Source organism: Leptonychotes weddellii, chromosome 15, assembly GCF_054177405.1.
Source record: "Leptonychotes weddellii isolate Sample4059 chromosome 15, ASM5417740v2, whole genome shotgun sequence".
NCBI classification, from domain to species: domain Eukaryota; kingdom Metazoa; phylum Chordata; class Mammalia; order Carnivora; family Phocidae; genus Leptonychotes; species Leptonychotes weddellii.
In genome coordinates, this window is record NC_138383.1 from 41,903,429 (window position 1) to 41,928,149 (window position 24,721).

General features: G+C 47.9%; 1 protein-coding gene across 1 annotated transcript; it reads left to right on the top strand.

Moving 5' to 3' along the window:
• The first annotated feature begins 119 nt into the window (after nucleotides 1–119).
• GID4 (GID complex subunit 4 homolog) lies at nucleotides 120–24,424 on the top strand. The gene is made up of 6 exons (XM_081805619.1): nucleotides 120–573; nucleotides 6,280–6,339; nucleotides 10,964–11,071; nucleotides 16,612–16,713; nucleotides 18,321–18,451; nucleotides 21,226–24,424. The coding sequence occupies exons 1-6, from the start codon at nucleotides 385–387 to the stop codon at nucleotides 21,287–21,289; spliced, it is 654 nt and encodes a 217-aa protein (XP_081661745.1). The 5' UTR covers nucleotides 120–384; the 3' UTR covers nucleotides 21,290–24,424.
• Nucleotides 24,425–24,721: the final 297 nt, after the last annotated feature.

Here is a 24,721-nt window from a genome sequence, read left to right on the forward strand (position 1 = left end):
CGGGAAGAAGACTACAAGTCCCAGAGGGCCCCTCGCACACCCCGCCACGTGTTTTATCCGCCCGCCAATGGGTGGAAGCGCCGCGTGAGCCTGTTCCCGCCCCCCCCGGCGTGCCTGAGCCAATCGAAAAGGTGGTGTGTGTGCGAGGGCAAGTGGGGAGGGGGACTCAGCTCAGGACAGGGAGGCCCTGCTCGCAGGTCCCGGGGTCCCGGTGGCAGCCGGAGCGCTTGGTCCGCAGGCAGCGGGCGGGTGGGCCCCCCTCCGCCCCCACCCCGCGCGTGCGCGCCCCGGCCCCTCCCTCCCTGCCACCCCCCCTCGGCTCCCGCGCGGCGGCGGCGGTTCCTCTCCCCCCTCCCCCCAGCCCTGGCTCCGGGGGACCCCGCGATGCCGGTCCGCACCGAGTGTCCCCCGCCGGCCGGTGCCTCGGCCGCCTCCGCGGCCTCGCTCATCCCGCCGCCGCCCATCAACACCCAGCAGCCCGGCGTGGCCACCAGCCTGCTCTACAGCGGCTCCAAGTTCCGCGGCCACCAGAAGAGCAAGGGGAACTCGTACGACGTAGAGGTGGTGCTGCAGGTGAGCGCCGGGCCGGGTCGGGCCGGGGCCCGAGGGCCTCCTCGCGGCGCTCACGGGCCGTGCCCGCCCCCGGCTCCTCGAGCCCGCAGCCGCGGACCAGGCCCTCGCCGCCGGGCCTCCTGCACCAGGCGCTTCACCGCCCGGGACCTGCCCAGCTGGTGTCTCACACTCTCCAAGCCCCATCCCTGACCTGCCCCTCACACCGGAGCCTGTCGTGAGCGGCTCCTGGCCGACCCTGAACACTCTCCCAGACGGTGACCGGCCTGGCTGGGATCCGGAAGCCCCCTGTGACTGGCCACCCTCAGACCTGAGTCCTTCCTCCCCAGGACCTGTCGCCCCGAGATCAGCTCTCCCTCCAGTCCCTCTCAGACCCTGAAGAACTCTCCATTGGTTTCTCCTGACTCGGGACTCTACCCGTGGCTGGGCCCATGTCAAATTATCCCAGACCTGAGACAGCCCTCCTCCCCTCCCCTCTCCTCTGTCCCAGGGATCCTCAAACCCTGGGGCCCTCCTCCCAGGATTTCTTCCTTGGGAGAGCCTAGTTAGTCCCCTCCGACCTGGGATCACACTCCCTCCATTAGCCCCTGAGCCCTGAGAGCCTCCTCAACCCACAACTGATTCCTAGCCTTTGGTACTTACTCTCTGAAGACCAGGCACTCACATCCTGGGTGCTGCTGGGTGGAGCTCCTCCCAGTCCGTTGGGATCTTGCCTGCCCCCCCCCCCGCCCTCGGAGCTGCCCCAGTCTCTTCCTGGCCCAGGCACCCAGCTGCCCCCAGCCCCAAGCCTCCTCTGTGCTCCCTACCTCCATTCTCTGGCCACTTCCAGTCCCCTCCCAGTCTCCCTGGCCTACCTCCCCAACCCATACCTTCATCTTCCTCCTCCTTGGCTCCAGGGGACCCTCTTTCTGTGTTCTTAACTTTTATCTATACTGCCAGGGCTTCCTCCCAGTCTCTGATACCCATGTGCTGGGAAATCGAACTCACCCAGTATTATCTCTCACACGGTATTTTCTTGCTTTCTGTGTACCTCCCCCCCCCGCCCATTTGACCTGGATTTCTAAGTACCTGCTGCCAGCCCCTGATAGCTTTGGAGCTGCAGCTTTACCTACTCTGGCTCTTTTCTGCATCTCACCCCTCTCATGCAAATAGTAACACACTTGACATTTTTTTCCCAGTCAGAGATCAACAGTAGTTCATACTCCTTCTCTCCCTTCCTTGCAAAACCTTCCTGTGTAGCTACTCTTGCCTGCCTCAGGACCCACTTTCCTCCTCCCTTTGCCCCTTTTTTTCCTTAGCCTGATGCCCCACCTCCTAGGCTGTCTTCCTCCCCCTTGAAAGGCCTTACAGAAGCTTTGAGGACCTAGTGTGCCACCTTACCTCTCCCATGTGTGAGGACAGAACCTAAGATGTGTCTTTGCCTTATGTGCCCTCAGCTCTTTAAAAATGTTAAATCTTGAACAGCCTCTCTTCTGAGCAAGTAGGTCTCCCACCCAAAAGACAATGGGGATACATTTTCTTTCTGCCAACAGCAGAGCATCATTAACCTCTTTTTTCTCACTGTTTTGGGGCAATCAATAGTTTCATCTTTTTTCGGTTGGGAAAACTGCATCTTCATGTTAATTGTATCTTTGGTCTATAAACTTAACTTTCATGAGCCGTGGTATGTATTATAACTGGAAAACTGTTGTGACTGATTCACTCAGTCTTCATAATTATATGCCTAATGTGGTGACCCCTCTTCTCTTTTGTTTAAAACGTGAGAGTTTAGTATGAAGGTAAAGGCTTTTGCTTTTTCTTTCTTTTTTTTGTGGGGGGCAACATCATAAAATTCTGGCAGTGAGATCTTGGTGTGGGTCATGTTTGGAATGATCTCGAATTTGTGCCCATTGTTTAATTTGACGGTTTCTGATGTGGTAGGGGACTCCTGGCAGGGTCGCTAAGTGTCAAAGAGAAGTCATCTTTGGCTTCTTCAGCAACTCCCCCCTTCTGTCATTGGTGTGTTGTTTCTGACGTCCTGTCAGGTGCCCATTTCCTTGTGAACCAGTAGAAGTGGTGATTGAGTTGGTGCAGGACTGACTGGTCTCAGGGCAGCCCAGAGCAGAAGCCTGGCAGAAACTTCAGTAGGATGTCTGCTGGTGGGAGCCATGGTCATGCCCAGGAATGCTGCCCTACATCTGGATTGGTGAGCTGTTTGTTCATCATTGAGACAGTCAGTGGCATGTGAATTGCCCCATCGTCACCCTGGTTTTTCAGCCGGGACCAGTTTCTTGGACTCAGCCTTCTTAGAATATATCTCAGCCTCTTTGCTGCTTGCTTGCTTTTTTTCCTAACAGCTTTATTGAGATATAATTCACATACCATGCAATTCACCCACTGAAGGTGTGCAAGTCATTATTTTTTAGTATATTCACAGAGTTGGGTAAGCATCACTGCAAACTAATTTTAGCACCCTTTCATCACCCCAGAGAGAAACCCCACCCCTTAGTCGTCACCCCTCCCCAACTCTCAGCAACCACTCATTTTATTTTCCCTAAGATTTGCTTATTCTGGCCATTTCATATACATGGAGTCATACAATATGGGACCTTTTATGTCTAGCTTCTGTCGCCGAGCGTCACATTTTCCAGGTTCGCCCACGTCATAGCGAGTGGCCGTGCTTCGTTATTTTTTATTGTTGCATAATAATCCATTGTATGGATATATAGCATTTTGTTGATCCTTTGAGCAGTCGGTGAATATTTGGGTGGTTTCCACTTTGGGGCTATTGTGAGTAATGATGCCGTGAACATTACTGTATGAGCTTTTATGTGGACATATCTTCATGCCTCCTGAGTAGATACCTGGGAGTGGAATCCTGGGTCCTCTGGCAGCTCTATGCTTACCATTTTGAGGAATTGCCACACCGATTTCCAAAGCGCCTACCCCATTTTTCATTCCCACCAGCTGCGTATGAGGGTCCAGTTTCTCCACAGCCTTGTGGACACTTGCAACTTATTGCCTCTCTTTTTGATCGCAGTCATGCTAGTAGTGGGTGTGAAGTGGTATCTCATTGTGGTTTTGATTAGAATCTTCTTTTTTTTTTTTTTTTAATTTATTTTTTTTTTTTTAATTTTTTTATTTGACAGAGAGAGAGATAGCGAGAGAGGGAACACAAGCCGGGGGAGTGGGAGAGGGAGAAGCAGGCTTCCCGTGGAGCAGGGAGCCTGATGCGGGCCTCGATCCCAGGACCCTGGGATCATGACCTGAGCCACAGGCAGACGCTTAAAGACTGAGCCACCCAGGCGCCCTGATTAGAATCTTCTTAATGACTGACGATGTTGCACCTCTTTTCATGGGCTTTCTGGAGCACTTTTTTTTTTTTTTTTAATTTCCAGTTTAGAGAGTTCCCCAGACCTTCATGAGATTCCGGCTGGGTTTTCCTTGTTGCCGTTACTGTAACTATTCTGTTTGTTCTCTGCCATCCAAGGAGCCAAGACCAAAGTGAAGGCCAGGGTCACAGTGAGGGGGTACTAGAAAGAGCAGCTGTTGGACACAGCTGTGCTCTGAGACTTTCTTGCTAAACATTTGCCTTGCTATCCTTCTCATCGAGATGCTGGCCTGGCGTTCGGTTCAAGTTCTCTGCATTGTAGCGTATTTGAGTTCACCAACCGTCATGGAGATGAGTTTGGGCAGAATGGGAGAGACACATGGTTGAACAGAGGCCAAATTGAAATTGTGATTCTTGAGCGTGTGATAATCTATGCAAAATGTTAGCCAACTTCCAGTTCAGTTTTTAATCTTATTAGCAGGTATCCTGGCCACCTGATACCGTTTCCAGCCGTTGTGAAACGCCAAACTATATTGAATTCAGTGAGAATCGCATACATGAAATTTAAGGCCTCAGGTTAGAGCTGTGTGTCCTTTAAATAAAGTTCTCTGCTGAACCATGTTAGTGCAGATCAGCCACTTTAGATCACATCCAGCGCCAAGGCCAGCCGATGAGGATATTTTAAGTGTTTTGGCAGTTTTTACGTGGACCTTTGTCACCAGCACCAAACCGTGGGAGCATTTCAGCTTCATTGAAGCCCGTTTGCTTTGGTGCTGACCTCATCTGGCCGATTGTGTTCATTACAGTTTTTAAGGATTGCCTGAGTGTTTGATTTCTGGTGTACATGACAGGAGTTAAGTCCCCGAATCTGATAAATACCACAAAACTTTCCTAGTCGCTTAAAATGAGACCTCACTTAATGTGTTAAAATCTCAACATGCCGCAGTAGCATTGTACTTGGGTTTGCTTTCATTCCAGGGGTCTGCTTTGTAAGGGAGCCCAATTTATCGTGAAATGTGAAAATCTGCCTCTTCAGGATCGATCTGTGTAGATTTGGGTGAAATGTGTCAGTCCGGGTGCACTCAGCTGCAAGTAACCATACCCACTTCAAATTAAAGAATGAGTGAATCCAGGGGCGCCTGGGTGGCTCAGTCGTTAAGTGTCTGCCTTCGGCTCAGGTCATGATCCTGGGGTCCTGGGATCGAGCCCCGCATCAGGCTCCCTGCTCGGCGGGAGGCCTGCTTCTCCCTCTCCCACTCTCCCTGCTTGTGTTCCCTCTCTCGTTGTGTCTCTCTCTGTCAAATAAATAAATAAAAATATTTAAAAAAAAAAAAAAAAAAAGAATGAGTGCATCCAGCATCTCAGATTACAAGAAGCTTGGAGGTGGCTTGGTTCCAGATTGGCTCATTCAGGAGCCCCATTTCCTTCCATGTTTCTCTGCTGCCATCCTTGGCATTTCCCGGCCTGTTTGTCCTCATGGTCTCTAGATGGCTGCCATGGGCCTGGGCACCATGTGCAAGTCCTGCCACCACCAAGGGAAGAAAGAGGGCCTCCTCAAAAGCCAGCATCTTGCCCAGAGACACCCAGGAGACTGACACACATATTTGATTGGTCAGAACTGGGTCACTCACTCCTAAACCGATGACTCACAAGGGGACAGGGGCACGCATCTGCCTTGGATCCATCAGGGCTGACCAGGTCTTGTAGGGGCCAGGGTGGGTGCCAGAACAGGATCTGGGCCCTGGCAGCATGGAAAAGTAGGAAATTGGATGTTGGGTAGGCACCCTGCAGTGTCTCAGCAGCCCATAATTGGTGGATACTCAGCCTCAAAATCTCCCATGCCTGTTACCCCTGTTTATTTTAGCCTCCCAACTCTTCACCAAGAAATACAGGCATTTGTCTGTGAAGTGGGCAGAGTGAACACTTAACGATATATTCCGATCTAGGGTCAGCATTTTGGTTCATAACTGAAATTTTTACTCGAGCAGTCTTCATACGATGCCTTTCGTGAATATGCTGCCCATTTCATAAAGAACTAATGCAGGATTGTGCATAGTGTAAATATAGGTGAGGGGTACACTTCTGAGACCCGCGGGAGGCCTGTGTTGAGCAAGCTCGCTGCTCCAGAAAGGCGCTTCGGTCTCAAGATACTCAGCTGAAGGAGGTTGAGAGGGTCCTGGGATCAGCTTGCTTCGTCTGAACAGGCCCGTGGGTAGGGAGGACTCACGAAGGTCTCAAAGGCCGGTGAGCCCTGGCCAAGCTCGGCGGGCACCAACATCCAGGCCTCCCTTAGCCCGCCTGGCGTGTGACCTCAGGACGCATGGATTTCCACAGTACCCCCAGCTTGTCTCCCAGGGCTTCCTCCATTTGTAACAAGATTGTGTGTCCTTTCTTTCCAGCATGTGGACACAGGGAACTCTTACCTTTGTGGATACCTGAAGATAAAAGGCCTTACTGAGGTAAGCACTCCTTCAAATGAACTAGAACTAGATGGTGGGCCGCATGCCTGGCATTCTCAGGGTGTGAAGGGCCAGGAGCGTTGACCCTGAGGCCTGATTAAAGCGCCCTGAGAAGTGTTGTTATTGTACTTCACACACAAAGCATGTAGTTTTGATGTGCCCTGTTGGAAAGTGTACGGATGCACAAAACTTTAAAGTTTATAAATAAGTCACAATGTTACCAACATTGTTGATTTTCTTTTTAATCCTTTGGTGGGGAAAAAAATAGAGTAGGAATATGGCTACCTGTTGTCATAAGTTTAGTGGTTTCTGGGATACGCATGAATCATTCCAGAACTGAAGTCTTTGGCATCCCTTAAACCCCTTAGCTCACTGGAACAATGAAAGGTGATCATCTAGTTCGTAGCTCAAGGAGCTGCTATGGAAATGTAGGCTGTTTTCCTTTCTCTGAACCAACTTTTTGAATCTCAGAACTCCTGGGAATATGGAAAGCAAGAAAGAGCATCCTTTCTTTCCCTGCTAGTGAGTAAATAGGAAGAGGAAGGAGGGGACGGAGCTGGCCGCCTAACTCCTCCATGAGGGCCTGGGCCTGACCTGGCTGCCGGGCCCCGTTGGCCTGATCATTCCTCTCGGTCTCAACGGCGCAGGTCCACCGAGGCTTAGAGAGGGCCGGGAGGACATCCTTGCTTTGCCCCTTGCTCGCGCTGTGAGCTTTCCTTTCCCTTTCCTCATCTGTAAAATGAGAATGAAAAATACCCACTCTGCTACCACTGTGGTGTAAATGAAAGTAGTTAAGTCCCCGAATCTGATAAATACCAACGTGTAGCGTTGTCGAATCACTACACTGACCCGAAACCCGCGTAATGGTGGCGTCAACTAGACTTGGCTAATCAATAAAAAGAATAGAATAGAATAGAATAAACCTGCGCTGTCTACTCCAGGGCCTTACTCTAGAGGGGAGGAAACAATGTAAGAGCAAGAGGGGACTCCAGTGTGATACAAATTGAGGGATACTAACGAAGGCCCTGAAAATCCCCCGTCTTGAAACAACTGTTTCCGTCTCTTTGATTCGCTCTGGTTCTCCCACTTCTCTATTAGAAGTTTGAGAATTGTCTGTGAAGTTTGTTGTTGAGATGAAAAGGTAACCTGTTCCTGCCTCCAGAAACTTATCCAGTAGAGAAGGGGTAGAAAATGAGAGCAGAATAAAGGATTCCAGCCTTTGAATTTACGGTAGCAGGAAACACACAGAATATGCTCAACCCATAGGCAGCCAGATGTACCTACTGAAGGCAGAACATAAACATTTGGCTTCATGAGGAAACCAACAGAATCTGTCATGTGGAATGCTACTACTGACCCTAAAACCAGCCACGCTGGTCATAGGAAGCTGCACGGAAACAGCAAGTAGCATTAAGAATCCTGAAATGGGGGCGCCTGGGTGGCTCAGATGGTTAAGCGTCTGCCTTCGGCTCAGGTCATGATCCCAGGGTCCTGGGATCGAGCCCCGCATCAGGCTCCCTGCTCAGCGGGGAGTCTGCTTCTCCCTCTCCCTCTGCCCGCCACTCACCCTGTGTGTGCTCTCTCTCGCTTGCTCTCTCTCTGTCAGATAAATAAAATCTTTAAATTCTAAATCCAACACTATACATAATCACTGAAATGCCAAAAAAGGGTGAGGATTCTCTGAATGACTTTATTACCTGTATTATAAAATACAGCTATTTGGGTTTGTTTGCTTTTCCATTAATAGTTGTGAAAATATCACATATGTGATTTATTTTAATAAAATCATTTAAATGATTGGGTTTTAGCCTTAGTCTCCCTTGTGCCTCCAATAAAGAAAATGAACTATTAAATTGGAGGTAATTTTTGTCTCTTAGCTATCTCACGTTCACAAACAAGCACAGTTTTTAAAAAGTTTCTGTGCCTTCTGGAAATGAAATCCCAGAATTGTGAAGAATGGGTGTCAGGTAACATTTTCTTTGCAATTCTGAGCCAGGCACCAGTGGAGAGAGGGGACATTTCTAGGGAGGCCCTGCAGCTGGCACAGGGCCTAGGAGCCCAGCCTTCAGGGAGCCATGGCCCGGCCCTCCACTCACTCACTAGATGGATTTGGAAGCTTCTGCCGAGGTTGGGCTAGACTTGTCTGAACCAAGGAGATAGGTCATACTAACCAAACTCACCGAGACTGATGTATACACAGGAGTGCTCGTTTACTCATTTCTAAAATGAGGTACGTGCATGTTCAGAAGTTCCCTCTGACTTAGTAGCCAATTGGGTGTTAATCCCCCAGGAGGTGGGTCTACATGGAAAGCCAGACCCATCACCGGAGAGTTTTTGGTGGGCCTGGAATCCGTGTGGGGAGTGATTTGGACAACCTAAATGGCTAACAGCAGCTAGACCCACTGTAGGAAGCCCTCGCCTGCTTTGGGGGTGGGGCTTGCTGGCTACGTCTCTTCCTCTCTGACTCGTTTTCCTGATGTCCCTCCTGCAGATAGAGTTTTTCCTCTGGCTCTAAAAATTACCGCCAGTCTGGCTACAGTCAAGTGCTTGAATTTCCTGGTCCTGCCCTGAGAGAGATTTCATCTTTTTGGTAACTTCTGTACCTATTGACTCTCATTCATCAGGCAGTATTTCTTTTATTTTAATTCTCAGAGCTTGGGGGTACCTTGCAGTCACCCTGATCTAGTGCCTGAAACGTTTTCAGTGCAGAGTCAGTTCATTAGGAAAACGTGCGATTTGAGCCATAAGTATCTTCTTTGTATTGTAAGAGGACCACTTTATCATTTTCTTCTTTTCTATCTTTTTTGTGGAAGTTTTAAAAAAAATGTTAAAGTTCAAACCTCAGAAAATCCATACGTATAGCTTTCCATTTAAAATCTCAAGTCAGGTACTAACTGATACAGAACTTTCTCCCTTAGTAGTTCTTCCTAAAACAGATCAGCGTAATTTAGTTTAAACTTTTATTTTATTTATTTATTTAGTTTTAAAAGATTTTATCTATTTATGAGAGAGAGAGGGAGAGAGCACACATGAACAGGGAGGGACAGAGAGAGGGAGAAGCAGGCTCCGCACTGAGTAGGGAGCCTGATGCGGGGTTCCACCTGACCTGAGCAGACACTTAACTGACTGAGCCACCCAGGCACCCCTATTTATTTATGTATGTATTTATTTACTTACTTATTTATTTATTTTTAAGTACTCTCGACACCCAATGTGGGGCTCAAACTCATGACCCTGAGATCAAGAGTCACATTTCTACTGACTGAGCCAGCCAGACGCCCCTAGTTTATACCTTTAAAATCAGGTTTCCATTTAGGAAACTTCCCTTTAATTTCTTCACTCTGTATATGTAAATGTCTGTACGAGGAACCCAGCCCCCGAGTTGGGGAAAGGGGTTGTGGTTTGGCGGGGAGGGTGCTATATATTTTAGAGTTCACTGTTAAGACCACAGACGGCCTCCGTGGTGTGTAGTGAAGCAGGCCAGTCCAGAGTGGAGGGCCCGTGGCTGTGCTGTTTCCTGGTAGCTGCTGAACCAGCATGGCAGTATCTGCTAGGGGCGGCCCCAGCTACGTGGCAGGTCAAACTGAGAGACGGAGCAAAGCCATTGGAACAGATTTACTTTAAACACGTGTAGATGTTTGACGCAGAATAAGAGGGGCCTACATAGGGCCTGAAACAGAAAGTGGTACCTCTGTGGTCCCAGGGACGTTAGGGCTGTAATCCACAGTTTGCCAGGCCAGTGACCATCATTACACGTTTCCAAGAAACACCAGGGGCTGGCAGGCTGGGCTGAGGGGTCGTCCGGTTGGTCGATCAGTTGGTTGGTTTTTTACAAATGCAGAGAAATGGTAAACTTCTTCCAGTGCTAACTTTTTCTTCCATTAGTTTCTTTCACAATCTTTGGTGCCTCCTTATTAGCAGGTGAACAAATAGCAAATAAAATTGACAAGAGTATTCTAAGCACCCAGTTAGGATGACAGCTTATTTTTTCCCCATGTGTTTCTGTTGTGGTGATTTTCCATTGCGGATGTGATTTACATATATTTTCCTTAGTGTAGATGGCCTTAGTTCATATAATAAATGTATCCTAATACACCAAGGTATTCTGCAAAAAAAAAACCCCAAACCCAAAAACCCACCCCTGGAAACCTGAAGAATGGGCACAAAAGAGACAAATGACTGAGCTAGTTTGAGAACCAGTGGCCAGGCCGTGGCGTGAGGGAGACTTAGCTGTGAACGCTGTGATTTGGGAGCATCTTTGGGTGTTTTCCTTGGAAAGTAACATCTACTTAGTTACTATCTGCTTTGTATCCTAGAATACCCAGAATTTACTTGTCTAAATTCTTTTCTGAGTGATCAGTATGTAACAAGTGAAGTCGAAGAAGGGTTCTCTGCTTCCGGCAAACTCCATAAAGTCCAAGAGACTCTCTGAGCACCTTCAATTCACGTTGACTCTGCAGCCATTAGCAGATCACTGGACCTAACTCAGTTTGGGTCATTGCTTAGCAGTGTGATCATTTTTTCAGAGTCCCGGGAAGAAGTTAAAACCAGGTTGATTTTTCCTTTGGGAAAGGTAAAAACTCTTTTTTGACATCTTATTTTGATATTTGGATTTTTCCCATAGGAGTATCCAACCCTTACGACCTTTTTTGAAGGAGAAATAATCAGCAAAAAACACCCTTTCTTAACGCGGAAGTGGGACGCAGATGAAGACGTTGATCGGAAACACTGGGTGAGTAGATATTTGTCTCCTCTGGGCCCCCCAGGCACTGCTGGAAAGCCAAGGAACTTAGCTCTCGGGGTCTTATCACTGTCCCCTGTCCTGTCCACCTGTCCACTCTTCCTTCTCATCTCCTGTATGTGGGGGAGCCCTGTGAAACATAAAGCAGTGGCCTCTGTCTTCAGGGTTAGCATGAGGTGGAGATGCAGTTTCTAGAAAGCTGCTTCTCCTGCTGGCATCTCTGTATGGGGAGAGCCCCGGGGGGGCGGGGGGCTTCTCACCCAGCTCCAGACTCAACTTCAGCATCATCAGGATGCCACTGAAAATTCCAGTTCCCCCACTTTTAACTGTCAAGTGGGGGATGTGTTCTCACTCACCAGTAGTGAACATTTTGAGACAACTTAGAGTCACTGTCCTCAAGTCTTTTCATTGGCTTTCACACAACTCAATGGATTGGTCTTCAAAAATCCATTTCTCAACCTATCATAATAGCCTTCTGACTTAGTTGACCATGGCAATGATGAATTTTGGTTTATTTTATTATTATTTTTTTAGTTTTTAGTTTTTTTTAAGATTTTATCTTTAAGTACATCCAATGTGGGGCTCGAACCTGCAGCCCTGAGATCAAGAGCCACACACTCCACCGACTGAGCTAGCCAGGCGCTCCGATGAATTTTGGTTTAACACGGAAGAAGTCTAATGTGCTCACCCTCTAAACCCACCCGAAGTGATTGCGTCAGTAATGAAGACTCTAGATGCTTCCCACTGCCCCTCTCACCTGGCTGTTCAAGCTCTCTCCTGATTCTGGCACAATAGTCCTTGGACAGGACTCCCTATTATAGACCCTCGTCCTAGTTAACCTCACAGTAGATTAGCTGCTTTGCTTGTTAATGTTTTCCACCTGAGATAGGAAAGGAACATCTTTCAGATGCTGAGTTTCAATTACTTTAAATTATTTAATTAATTAAATTTAAACTTGAGCTTTTAAAACCATTTTTTGTAAGCTACATGTTTTGCCTGTTGTCGCAAATGGACACCGAAAGTCAGTCATTTGTGTGTGTATCTTACGAAGGAATGAACAAGATCTGAGTCTCTTAGGCTGCTCGGTTGGGGAGCTCGCGTGGGGCACGGTGGTACCAGCATCAGGGAGCAGAGTTGGAGGGCTCCCAGCTGCCATCTGTCCCACCCTGCCCGATGCCGGCTCTTCCCATGCTGCTCGAAGCCTCACAAGATGGCTCCTTTCTCTCTTGGATGGTCCCAGCGGGAAAGCTCTTCCTTGTACTGAACCACAGCCTGTCTTCCATCCAACTTGGTTTTCCATCTCAAATTGGTTCTACAAAAAAAGCAAGGTCTTTGAGACTCAGTGAAAAGTCAATTCTAAGCTAGGTCTGCTGCAAATCAAATACCTGGAAACCAACTGGTAGTGTTCCAGACTTCCACCAGAACAGAAAATATCTGGTTCTCCTTTGTTAGGCTGAATTGAAATATTTTGAGTGACAGAAGGACAAAGAAGGCCACCCTTGATATGGTAGGATGAGGAGCTTGGCCTCTGGGCCCTTCCTCATTCAGCAGTCCGGTCACCTTTGCAGTACTCAGTTTCCCATAACTTTCCCAGCCCACTCCGGAGTCCCAGAATCCCATGTGGGATCCCTGTTTGTCAGGGACTCGAAGTGCCTGATACATGCATGCCCCGGAGATACTGCGGCTTCCGTTCCAGACCACCGCAATAAAGTGAATATTGCAATAAAGTGAGTCAAAAGAATTTTTTTGGTTTCCCAGTGCACATAAAACTTATGTTTATGTGATACTGTAGTCTATGAAGGGTGCAGTAGCATTAGGTCTAAAACAACATGTACACACCTTAATTTTAAAATACTTTATTACTAAAAAAATGCTCAGCATCCTCTAAGCTTTCAGCGAATCCTAATCTTTTTGCTGGTGGAGGGTCTTGCCTCAGTGTCGATGGCTGCTGACTGATCTCGGGGGTGGTTGCCGGAGGTTCAGGTGGCAGTGGCAATTTCTCAAAATAAGACAACAATGAAGTTGACCACATTGATCGGCTCTTTGTTTCACAAACGATTTCTCTGTAGCAAGAGGTGCTGTTTGATAGCATTTTGGCCCCAGTAGAACTTCTTTCCAAATTGGAATCCATCCTCTCAAACCCTGCTGCTGCTTTATCAACTAGGTTCAGGTGATATTCTAAATCCTTTGTTGTCATTTCAACAATCCTCACAGCATCTTCACAAGGAGTAGATTTTTATCCCAAGAAACCACATTCTTGGCTCATCCATGAGAAGCAGCTCCTCATCTGTTCAAGTGTTTTGTTTTGTTTTTTTTTAAAGATTTTATTTATTTATTTGAGAGAGAGAGAATGAGAGACAGAGAGCACGAGAGGGAAGAGGGCAGAGGAGAAGCAGACCCCCTGCTGAGCAGGGAGCCCGATGTGGGACTCGATCCCGGGACTCCAGGATCATGACCTGAGCTGAAGGCAGTCGCTTAACCAACTGAGCCACCCAGGCGCCCCATCCGTTCAAGTTTTATCATGAGATTGCAGCCATTTGGTCCCATGTTCAGGCTCCACTTCTGCTTCTAGTTCTCTTGCTCTTTCCACCACATCTTCAGTGACTTCCTTCACTGAAGTCTTGAACCCCTCAAAGTCATCTAGGGTTGGAATCGACTTCTTCCAAACTCCTGTTCATGTTGATATTTCGAGCTCTTCCCACGAATCAACAAATATTCCTAATGGCACCTAGAATGACGAATCCTTTCCAGAAGGTCTTCGATTTACTTTGTCCAGCCCCATCAGAGGAGTCACTATCTATGGCAGCTACAGTCTTATGAAATGTATTTCTTAAATAAGAAGACTTGAAAGTTGAAATGACTCCCTGATCCATGGGCTGCAGAGTGGACGTTGTATTAGCAGGCCTGATCACAACATAAATCTCACTGTCCATCTCCATCGGAGCTCTTGGATGACAAGGTGCATTGTTAATGAACAATAATATCTTTTTTTATTATGTTCAGTTGGCTACTGTATAGTACATCATTAGTTTCTGATGTAGCGTTCAGTGATTCATTAGTTGCGTGTAACACCCAGTGCTCATCACAACATGTGCCCTCCTTAATATCCATCACCTGGCTACCCCATCCCCCCACCCCCAAACAATATTTTGAAAGGAATCTTGTTTTCTGAGAAGTCTCAATGTTGGGCTTTAAATATTGAGTAAATCATGTTATAAACAGATGTGTTGTCATCCAGACTTTGGTCCATTTTTAGAGCACGGGCAGAGTAGATTTAGCATAATTCCTAAGGGTCCTAGGATTCTCAGAATGGTCAATGAGCATTGGCTTCAACTTAAAGTCACCAGCTGCATGAGCCCCTAGCAAGAGAGTCAGCCTGACCTTTGAAGCTTTGAAGCCAGACATTGACTGCTCCTCTCTAGCTATAGAAGTTCTAGATGGCATCTTCGTCCAATACCACGCTGTTTCATCTACGCTGAAAATCTGTTATTTGGTGTAGTGTAGTTGTTTAGTGTGGCGTATTCATTATCTTAATGAAGATCTAGAATCTTCTGGAGAACTCGCTGCAGCTTCTACATCAGCACTTGCTGCTTCACCCTGCACATTTGCGTTATGGAGACGGCTTCTTTCCTCAATCCTCCTGAACCAACCTCTGCTAGCTTCAGACTCTTCTTCTGCAGCTTCTTCACCTCTCAGCCTTCACAGAATTGAAGGGAGTTAGGGCCTTGCTCTGCGTTAGGCTTTGGCTTAAGGGAATGTTGGGGCTGGTTTGACCTTCTCTCCAGACCACTAAACCTTTCTCCACATCAAAGCCTGCTTTGTTATCATTCATGTGTTCACTGGAGTGGCACTTTTCCTTTCCTTCAAGAACTTTTCCTTTGCATTCACAACTTGGCTCACTGGGCCAAGATGCCTCGCTTTCAGCCCTTTCTCAGCTTCTGAGAGGTCTTCCTCACTAAGCTCAATCATTTCTAGCTTTTGATTTCAAGTGAGAGACATAGGACTCTTCCTTTCTCTTGAACATTCACAGGCCGTTGTAGGGTTATTACTTGGCCTCATTTCAATATTGCTGTGTCTCAGGGAAGAGGGAGGCCTGAGGAGAGGGAGAGAGATGGGGGATGGCCAGTCAGTGGAGCAGTGAGAACACAGACATTTATTGATGAAGTTTCCTATCTTATATGGGGGCAGTTTGTGGTGCCCCAAAACAATGGCATTAGATCACAGATCACCATAACAGATACAAGAGTAATGAAAAAGTTTGAAACGTTGCGAGGATTACCAAAATGTGACACAGAGACACAAGGTGAGCAAATGCTGTTGGAAAAATTGTGCCAATCGACTTACTCGACACAGGGTTGCCACGAACCTTCAATTTATAAAAAAAAAAAAAAGCACTATCTGGGGGCGCCTACGTGGCTCAGTTGGTTAAGCATCCAACTCTTGGTTTCGGCTCAGGTCGTGATCTCAGGGTCATGAGATCGAGCCCCACATTGGGTTCCACGCTCAGCGTGGAGTCTGCTTGAGTTTCTCTCTCCCTCTCCCTCTGCCACCCTGACAAATAAATAAATAAATCTTTTTTAAAAAATGCAATATCTGCAAAGAGCAATAAAGTGAAGTACAATAAAACCAGGACTGCCTGTAAATTGGAATCAGAGACATTGTTTTTCACCTTCAAGTTTTCCTGAGTGATATTTAAAGTTGGTATCATGGTGGTACCCTAAAGTCAAGATTCTATATACTTAATCCAGTTAGAATAGAGATATACATGTGACAAGTTCTGAGTTAATACCTCTGTATCTTAAACTTTATTTTTTATAAAATAATGCATACTTATTTTTAAATATTTGAGTAAACAGAAAAGCAAAGGGAAAAAAACATCTATAATAACAATACCCAAAGTTAAAACAGATATTAACCTTTTTTCCTTCTTTCTTTCTTTTTTTTTTTTTTTACAAAAACAGGATCAGGAGACACAGTTTTGTAACCTATTTCTGGTCTCCTTTTTTAAAAGGACTTAATCATATATTACCCATTTCCTGTTTCTACTTCACTGGCTGGCCCCAAGCCACATTCCTGTGTCAGAGGACCCCGCTTTAGTAAACCCCTCTCTCCCTTCGGGGTGATGTGCTGGCTCTAAGTTATTCTGCATGGCTCATGTTGATTCACTTATAGAGATCTTCTCGCTAATCCTTCCTGGCTTTGCTTGTGGTAAGGTGTTCTGAGAAAAGGCGTAAGGTGTTCTGAGAAAAGGCTCCCGGAATCTCATCCGTTCCCAGCCCCGGGCCTTTCCCTGGACCACATTAACTAGGCAGGCGTAGCCCCATGGTGCCTCGGCTGGAGGCCAGGCCCGAGTTCACTGGTGGGGACCTCAGGCTCCCTTCCCCAATCCTCAGCATTTGCTGCTCTTGTGGGCGCATCCAGCAGCCATCACACCTTTGCGAAGGTGCTTGCTGCTGGGCGCAGAAGGGCAGTGGTGACCCCAGCCTCCCCCTCCGTCGATTGGTCCTCATGCTCAATTTTTTTGCTTTCAGGGCAAGTTTCTGGCTTTTTATCAGTATGCAAAATCATTTAATTCAGATGACTTTGATTATGAAGAGCTGAAGAATGGGGATTATGTCTTCATGAGGTGGAAGGTAAGGTCCCGGCCCAGCCAGAGCCTGCATTCTATCCAGCACCCCTCCTGCTCCCCGGGTCCAGTGGTTCATTACGGTTTGTCTCCGTGGAGTGCCTTTACACGCTCATAAAAAGCAGGCACGGCTCCAGGCCACACTGGCCAACTGCTGCCATGCAAGACGGTTTGTCTTTGGTGACGCCATTTGGTGGTTAGCAGATAAATTCATGGCTGGGGGCGGGGGTGGTGTGGTCGCCCTCAGCACCTTCGACTCTCCAGGTTGAGTCACCCCCGGTGTTCTCTGGACTCAGAGGAGGACCAGAGTTGGGCCCCGTCATTTCCTATTCTCAGCCGAGAGCCCGCGTTTAAGTGGCTCTTCCCTCACCACGTCCTAGCCAAGCTTCAGTGCCGTCTCAGCTTGTCTGGTTCCCTCTGGCAGGAAATGAGGGACCAGGAATGGAATTTGGGTTTTCCACTCAGCAGCCCTCCGAGAACTCCATCTGGCTGGACTCGCGAGATTGGCTTTGGGCTGACAGGGCTTTTGTGTTCCCTCTTTTGATAGCCTGGTATTTACTGTGTTCCAGCCGCAGGCTAGCAAAATCATGAAGTGGGTTTGTGACATCACTTTGTGAACGGACACCCACTTCCAACCCCTGGTCCCCAGTCTGCAGGAAAAAGCTGTTTTATCTTGAAACCTTGCCAGCTTTCATGCAAGCGAGTCATTTAGAGGAGTTATTCCCAATCTTTAGTTTGTATGGCTAATAATTTGGGGTTGGGGGCGGGGGTCGTCACTTTTTGCAGAGATGCTGGCCAGGTGCAAAGAGTAAAAGCTGAGTCCGCCCTCGTGAGCTTGCTGTCTGGTGTTTGGAAACGTGCCAGCTAATAAAGTACTAAAGGAAGTATCTTGCAAGGTCCTAATTTTAAAATTAATTTTTAAAAACTAGCATTTCAGAGGTTGAAGAAAGGGACGGAGAGTGTCTTAAAAAAACAAAACAAAACAGTGGAGTTGTTTGGTCTCCAAAGACCTTCTCAGTGTGACTCACTATGGGCTCTCAGTGGACCTCTTGGGGCCGTGAGGCCACTGACCTCATCTTCCTGGAAGAGTAGGTGCCCAGATGTAGCCTTTCAGCTTGGCCGTAGCCAGAGATCATAAGCTCGCCTCTTCCCAAGGCGCCCGAGCAAGAATAGTACCGTTCTGATGGCTGTGGATGAGGTGTCGAGCTTTTTGAGGAGCTGTTACGGGGGCAGTTGGTGCTTGGTCTGCCCTCAGAAGGCAGAGGCAATCAGGAACCCAGCACCAGTTCCTGGGGTGGAGCAGAAACTTCCTCTTCCTGAGTCGTTCTGTCTGTGGGCTCTGAAAGGTAGGTAGGTATCGATTCATTTTCAAGACGTGTGGACCGTAGAACCTCTTCATTGCCGATCTCAGTGAGCTCAAGACACAGGCTACTGCGTTAGTTATCTAGAATGCTGTCGACAGATGGGGTTGAAACGCAGATGTCCGCCGTCGTCCAGCAAGCCTGGGCAAGGCCATGTGACACTGGAACCCGAGAACCACCTGAAGGCTAACGGGGAGCCCCAGACGTGGCTGGAGCACGCCGTCTGTTACTGACCTCCTCCATCTGTGTGCAGGAACAGTTCCTGGTCCCAGATCACACGATCAAAGACATCAGCGGTGCCTCCTTTGCTGGGTTCTATTACATCTGCTTCCAGAAGTCGGCAGCCTCCATAGAAGGCTACTATTACCATAGGAGTTCAGAATGGTAAGGCACCCCAGAGGCGAAGGGGGCGGCGGCTTGCAGCCCGGGCTCTCCCTTCGCTTGCCGAATCCAAAAGAAAACCTCTCCCCCTGTCTCTGCGTAGCTTTTATGCTCTATCTGCATGTGGAGGGCCTCTTTGAATGATCTCAGCTGCCCATGGAGGGGCTCCTATCCCTAACCACAGAACAGAGTAAATAAGATGAAACCAAAGTGCTCAATAAAGGAACTCACTGCTCAAAGCTTGCAAGCAGTTCTGTATTATCAGCAGTGTTTCTCCCAACCTTGGCTGCTCTTGTATTTCCTCCCACATTTAATCAGTAACTACAGTGTAAGCTCCAGCTATGGACAGGGTGAGTTTTGCTGTTAGCAGCCTTTCTAATTTTGTGGTCACATCCCTTAGATGCCGGCCCTACCCACTCTTGATCTCAGTCTAGTGACCGGGGTCCCCATGGGAGCTGACGGTCCTGCCCTGTGTTTCATCTGAGGTGAAGGACTGAGTGCCACCGCAAGCGATAGCTTTTCTCACCTTTCTGGGGACTCTCCTGCCCCATCACTGCTGCTCCAAGCACCTTGCTGTACCTGAAGAAGGAACCCTATCACAAAAACCTGATTTCCTCTCCGAACGTAGAAACACCGTATTCCCTTCCAGATGTTTTATAGTTCGGTGACTTGCGAGTGATGCTTCCCTGGCTTGACTCAAGTTCCTTGTTCAGTGGCAGCAGAATGATATCTGCAAATAAATGCCCTTGGGCTCAGAGCAGTCTCCGCTCCCCGAGAGCCACAGTTGCTGAAACCAGGGTTTCAGTAATTGCTCTGTTTTCAAAGGAGTGTTTAAAATCTGTTATATCCTTTTTTAAATAACAGCTTTATTGAGCGAATTCACATACCATACAATTTGCTCATTGAAAGCATACAGTTCGGTCATCCTGAATATTCACGGTTGTGCGGTCATCACCCCAATCAATTTTAAATGCTCCCACCACCACCACGAGAAACCCTGTTCCCCTTAGCCCCATCCCCTCCTAGCCCGAGGCAGCCAGCTACTAACCGACTTCTATACAGACATGCCTATTCTGGATGTTTTCTATAAAGGGAACCACACACACTATGAAGCTCCTTTGTGTTAGGTTTCTTACCCTCAGCCTAATGTTCAGAAGGTTCGGCCATGTGGCAGCATGGATCAGCCCTTCGTTTTTATTGCTGAATAATTTTCCGTGGTATGGATGTACAGTAGCCCCTCCTTATCTGCGGTTTTGCCTTCCACTGTTTCAGTTATCCGCGGTCAGCCGTAGTCCAGAAGCGGATGGTAGTCGGGGTGGCCCAGCACTCGGTCACATGCCTGCCTCACTCACCTCACCTCATCTCCTCACGCAGGCATGTTCTCACCTCCCATCCTCACAGCAGGAAGGGTGAGACTACAGCACAAGAAGGTCTTTTGAGACAGAGACCACATTCACGTAACTTTTATTGCCCAATATTGTTATAACTATTCTGTTTTATTATTAGTTATTGTTGTTCATCTCTTACTGTGCCTAACTTATAAGTTTTACTTTATCACAAGTTTACGCACATAGCGTCTGTAGGGTTCAGTACTATGCACAGTTTTTGGCATCCACTGGGGGTACTTGAACGTATCCACCACAGATAAGGGGGGACTGCTGTACCACATTTTATTTATTTATTTATTTATCCATTCATCAGTTGATGGGTTATTTCCACCTTCTGCCTATTGTGGTTAATGCTGCTGATTGTATAAGTATCTGTTTGAGTTTCTGCTTTAATTCCTTCGGGCATATACCCGGGAGTGGAATTGCTGGGTCCTATGGTCATTCTCTGACTTTTTAAGGAACTGCCAAAGTGTGTGATGCACCAGGGTTCCAGTTTCTCGACATCCTCCCCAACGCTTGTTACGATGTCTTTACAATTATAGCTACTCTTGTGGTTATGAAGTGGGGTCTCATGGTTTTGATTTGCATATTCTGATGGCTGATGCATTATCTTGATTTTTCTTTTTTAAATTTTTTTGGGGTGAGAAATAAACTGCTTTTTCCTGTGCTCCTCCTCATGCCCACGTGAAACAAGTAAGGGGAGAGCTAGCATCTACCCCATGTACTCTGATTGTCCCCCGGGGGGGGTTATCATCCCTGTGTGTGGATTGTCCCCGCCTCTGTTTCTCCTTTATCTGCTTAACTCCTCAGAGCACCTACCAACGGGGCAAAAACAAACACCTCAGAACTCTGATGTTCTCAAGCCTCGTAGCCATGTCTAGGGAGGCGAGAAAATGAAGGTGAATGGTAACGTAAGCTTCGGGGTTAGCTGGGAAGTCTCTGTATTCCGTGAGAAGTGGGGAGTGCCTATGCTCCCCATGCAGTCCTGAGGATGTTCCAGCCTGACGTTCCCGGAGCAGCTGAGGTGCTAGATGTCAGAGAGAGGCAGAGTGGAGGGCGAGGATGAGGCCCAGGGCCCAGGGTTTCGGTCCGCATCTTCTCCCAGAGCTTACTCTGCCTCTCCTTTCATAAGACATACCATAACTGCCTCATGGTCAGAGCACGAGACCTAAAAGCAGCTCCTCTTACACAGAGCTCAGGAGGATTAACCAAAGAACCAGAAAGAGAACCAAACGTGGTGCAGCCGAAGAGGTCTGAGCTGCACCTGCAATCCGGTTCCAGCCTGGGGCTCGCCGGGTGCTCCGGTGGTAGGGAGGGGGTTCTGCACCTCTCTTTGGTTTTCAGGCTGCTTAGACCGCCTCCCGTTTTCTCTCTCTCCCCACACTGCAGGTATCAGTCCCTCAACCTAACGCATGTTCCTGAACACAGCGCACCCATCTACGAATTCCGGTGACAGCGGTTCAGAGCAGGAACTAAATAAAACTGAACTTGGCAAAAAAAAAAAAAAAAAAAAGAACTTTGCCAAGAAAATTGTGTACCTGCCAGAACCAGGAGAACGTGTGTTCCTGTTTCTTCACGAGCAGATTCGCATCAGAAGGCATGAATGTTAACCCACAGAATCCAAGGAGCATGGCCAACCAGCAGGCAGGCGGAGGGAGTGTTCTCTGTTCTTCCTCCCTCTCTGAGGCAGTTTGGTCTTAATCTGTTTTTAAGCTACCTTAAATGCACTTTTCCTTGCTGCACAGCTAACTTCTGTATCACCGAAAGGCCCATTCCTCCCTCCATCCCCACCTCCAACCAAGTAGAAGGTCAGCGCCCCCCAGTCACCCTCAGCCTTGGTGCTCAGTGGTCTCTGTCCAGGCCCCAGCCCTGCGCGCTGCCCCCCTTCCCCACCCCCAGTTGCTTAGTCTGGTAGCTCAAGAGAAGGCAGAGCCCCAGCACACGTGTGCCCCCCCTGCCCCGAGCTCTGTGCAGGGAATTAGGGCGCTGCAGCAGCATCCGCCAATGAAACGGGAGGCAGAGGCTGCTTCACGGGGTCACCTGGCGCTGCCCAGCCCTGCCGCGTTAGTCAGTGGCTGGCAGGTTTCCCCTGGGCCCACCATCAGGGATCACTGAATTTAAGGCTTCCGGATCCCTGGCAGGAACAGATTCCAATCCTGCTTTACTCAGCACGTTTGCTCCAAACTTTTTGAACTTGAGGGCAATACTAAACTTAAAAAAAAAAAAAAAAAAAAGGAGAAAAGAAAAAAAAAAAGAGTTTTTTTATTACAAAATTATTTTTATGGTCCCTTTAACAAGGACCCTATGGCAAATGCACAATTATTCAGAATTACATTTTATCGTTTTCACATTGAAAACAGCAAATGTTGACTTAGTAATTTTTATACCTATATCTATATGTAAATGTATATTTAATCAACCAGCAGTTTCAAACTAGTCATCCTGGTACAAAAGTTTTGCAGCATTGCATCCATTCTAGTGCTAAACCTGAGAGCTGTTTTGGGGGCCAGTTTAGCATTTGTACCTCCTCCTTTTGCTACTCACGACAGCAGTGCTCCGAGATGACCTTCTCCATCGAAAGCAGACGGGGCCCGTCGTTCTCCTGAAACAGCGACTCTGAAATGTTGGGACGGGGGAGGGGGTGGGAACGTGAACACGCTCGAATAACTCAAGGCTCACGTGCCAAAGTGTGTGTGTGGGTGTGTGTGGGCGGGGTGTGGTTTGGGGGGGGTTGTTGTTGTTTTTTAACGTTTTAAAAAGCCGAATAGGTTGGTATCAGTTGGGGCGTCGCATCGGCTGGTGGTTTACGAGACTTGCTCAGAATACAGGAGGGAGAGAGCTATAACCCACAGGAGCAAAACAGGCTGAAAGCTGCCTTTCGAGGGTCGGTGTGAGAAAACACGTGGCCCTTCGGTCTAGATGAGCGTTAGGGACATGGTGTATTCTTAAAAAGTGACTTTCCTTTTGACGACCTATGTACTGTACAGGACTGAGACTGAATGTCGGGGAAGCCTTAAAGGAGAGATACGTGGGAAACTAGTCAGAGGGCGCCGGGACACCGAGGCGGTGTAGTCCTAAGGCTTTGGACGGAGGGGAGACCGACCCATCTAGGGAGCCCAGGATCTTGGAGCCCCCAGAACGTTGCCCCAGTGACTGCAGTGGAAAAAGGATTCACATCCATTGGCGGAGCTGAGCCCGGTGTTTTATTCTGAAACTTCAAGCCGTCGCATGGCTGGCTCTGGTCACACCAGCCAATGGCACGGTACCGAGGAGACCGCGCTCACACGGCCTCCGTGTGGCTGGTGGGCGTCACGTGAGTAGAGGAGACAGTGGGCGACCGTGCTGGCTTCCCTGGGCTACACGAGCCATCCATCCCCCCCCACCCCCCCGTTCCCTTCTCACACCAAGCTCATCAGTCTCGTCTGCATTTTGCAAGCTCCTTGAAGCCTAGTGGCCCCACTCGGAACCCGAGGGGCGAGCTCACCCCCTGGAGCTCATCAGGACCCCGTCCGTGTGGCTCTGGAGGTCAGTAGGTCAGTCGAGCGGGCAGGAAAGGACATTTGCAAACATTGCTGCTGTTCAGCTAGCCAGACGGGCCAGGTTCTGTTGTAGGATTTCTTCCTTCCTTTTTTTTTTTTTCCTTAGCGAGGTAATGAAGTGTACCAGTTGTATTGGGGAAAATGAAGAAGTGATACCTTTGCTAGATCTTTCGGGCGCATCTGCAATGAAGATTTGTTTGCATAAACATCTGCCCGGCTGAGGACAGGGAAGGCATTATTCTGCCCACCTCCTCTTAGTAATTCCCAATCAACATCAACTCTTTTCTTTTCTCTGCGTCCCCATCCCCCATCTGTGGTGATCCTTTCCTGACCCTTCTCCGTGGTTTACGTGCCTCTGGTACTGTGTGCAATAGTTTGGTTGATGCTTGTGTTCACTGGTAAGAAATCCGTGCAGGTTGCAGATTTTCTACCGTCTTCCTGCACTCCAAACCAACCTGCCGTGAGGTGGGATCTTAGGGATCCGGCCCTTCTTTGCTCAGAAAGCTTCCATTCTGCGCTTCCAGCCTTGTCTCTTCTGTGCTGGAACTATCCCGCCCATCCTTTCAAACTATACAGCATTTCAGCTGCAGTCCAAAAGTAAGCAATGCCTAATGTGAAGTAGAAAGTCCCCTCTGTGTGCTGGTTCTGTTGGCAACGTGGAAATCACAAACTCCGGGGGAGCAAAGGGGCTTTTCAATGTCTTTTGCTTTCAGAAACAGGGAATTTATATTCTAAGGCCTTGAATGGAGGGGTGTTTTTTTTTTTTCCTCATAAAATAGTCTGATAAGCTAATTTTTAAAAAAATGCCATTAAGTATGTTGCATTGTGGTTTAAAATTACTAACAAGTTCTGGGAAAGGAAAAATATTTGATTTTGAATCTTACATGTTTTTAAAAATTAGATTTGAATGGGCACAAAGTATGACTATTTTGTTCCTTTAGGGAGGACATGTGGAAAGGGTTTGAGGGTTTGGGATGGGAGAAGTATTTTGCAGAGCTATCAATGTCCAAATAATTTTTAAAAAAATAATAAAGGTATTTAAGCAGTGACTTTGTCCTATTTCTAAATCAAAACTGTTCTGTTAGAAGAGACCGCCCCCCCCCATGTCCTTATTCCTTCTCATTCCAGTGCTGTCCACCTCTCCACACTGACATTTGAGCTCCATTTTGTTAATTTCTACATTCCTTTAAAAATGTGGAAGGTTTTGTGTTTTGTTTTGTTTTGCATGTGTTCAGGATCCATACCTTTACTTCCCACACAGAAAATTCACAAACAAAACTCTCTGTTCACTGCTTCTCAGTCGCGTCCCGGCACAGGCGGTGTGGACGGGGGACCGGTCTTCAGAG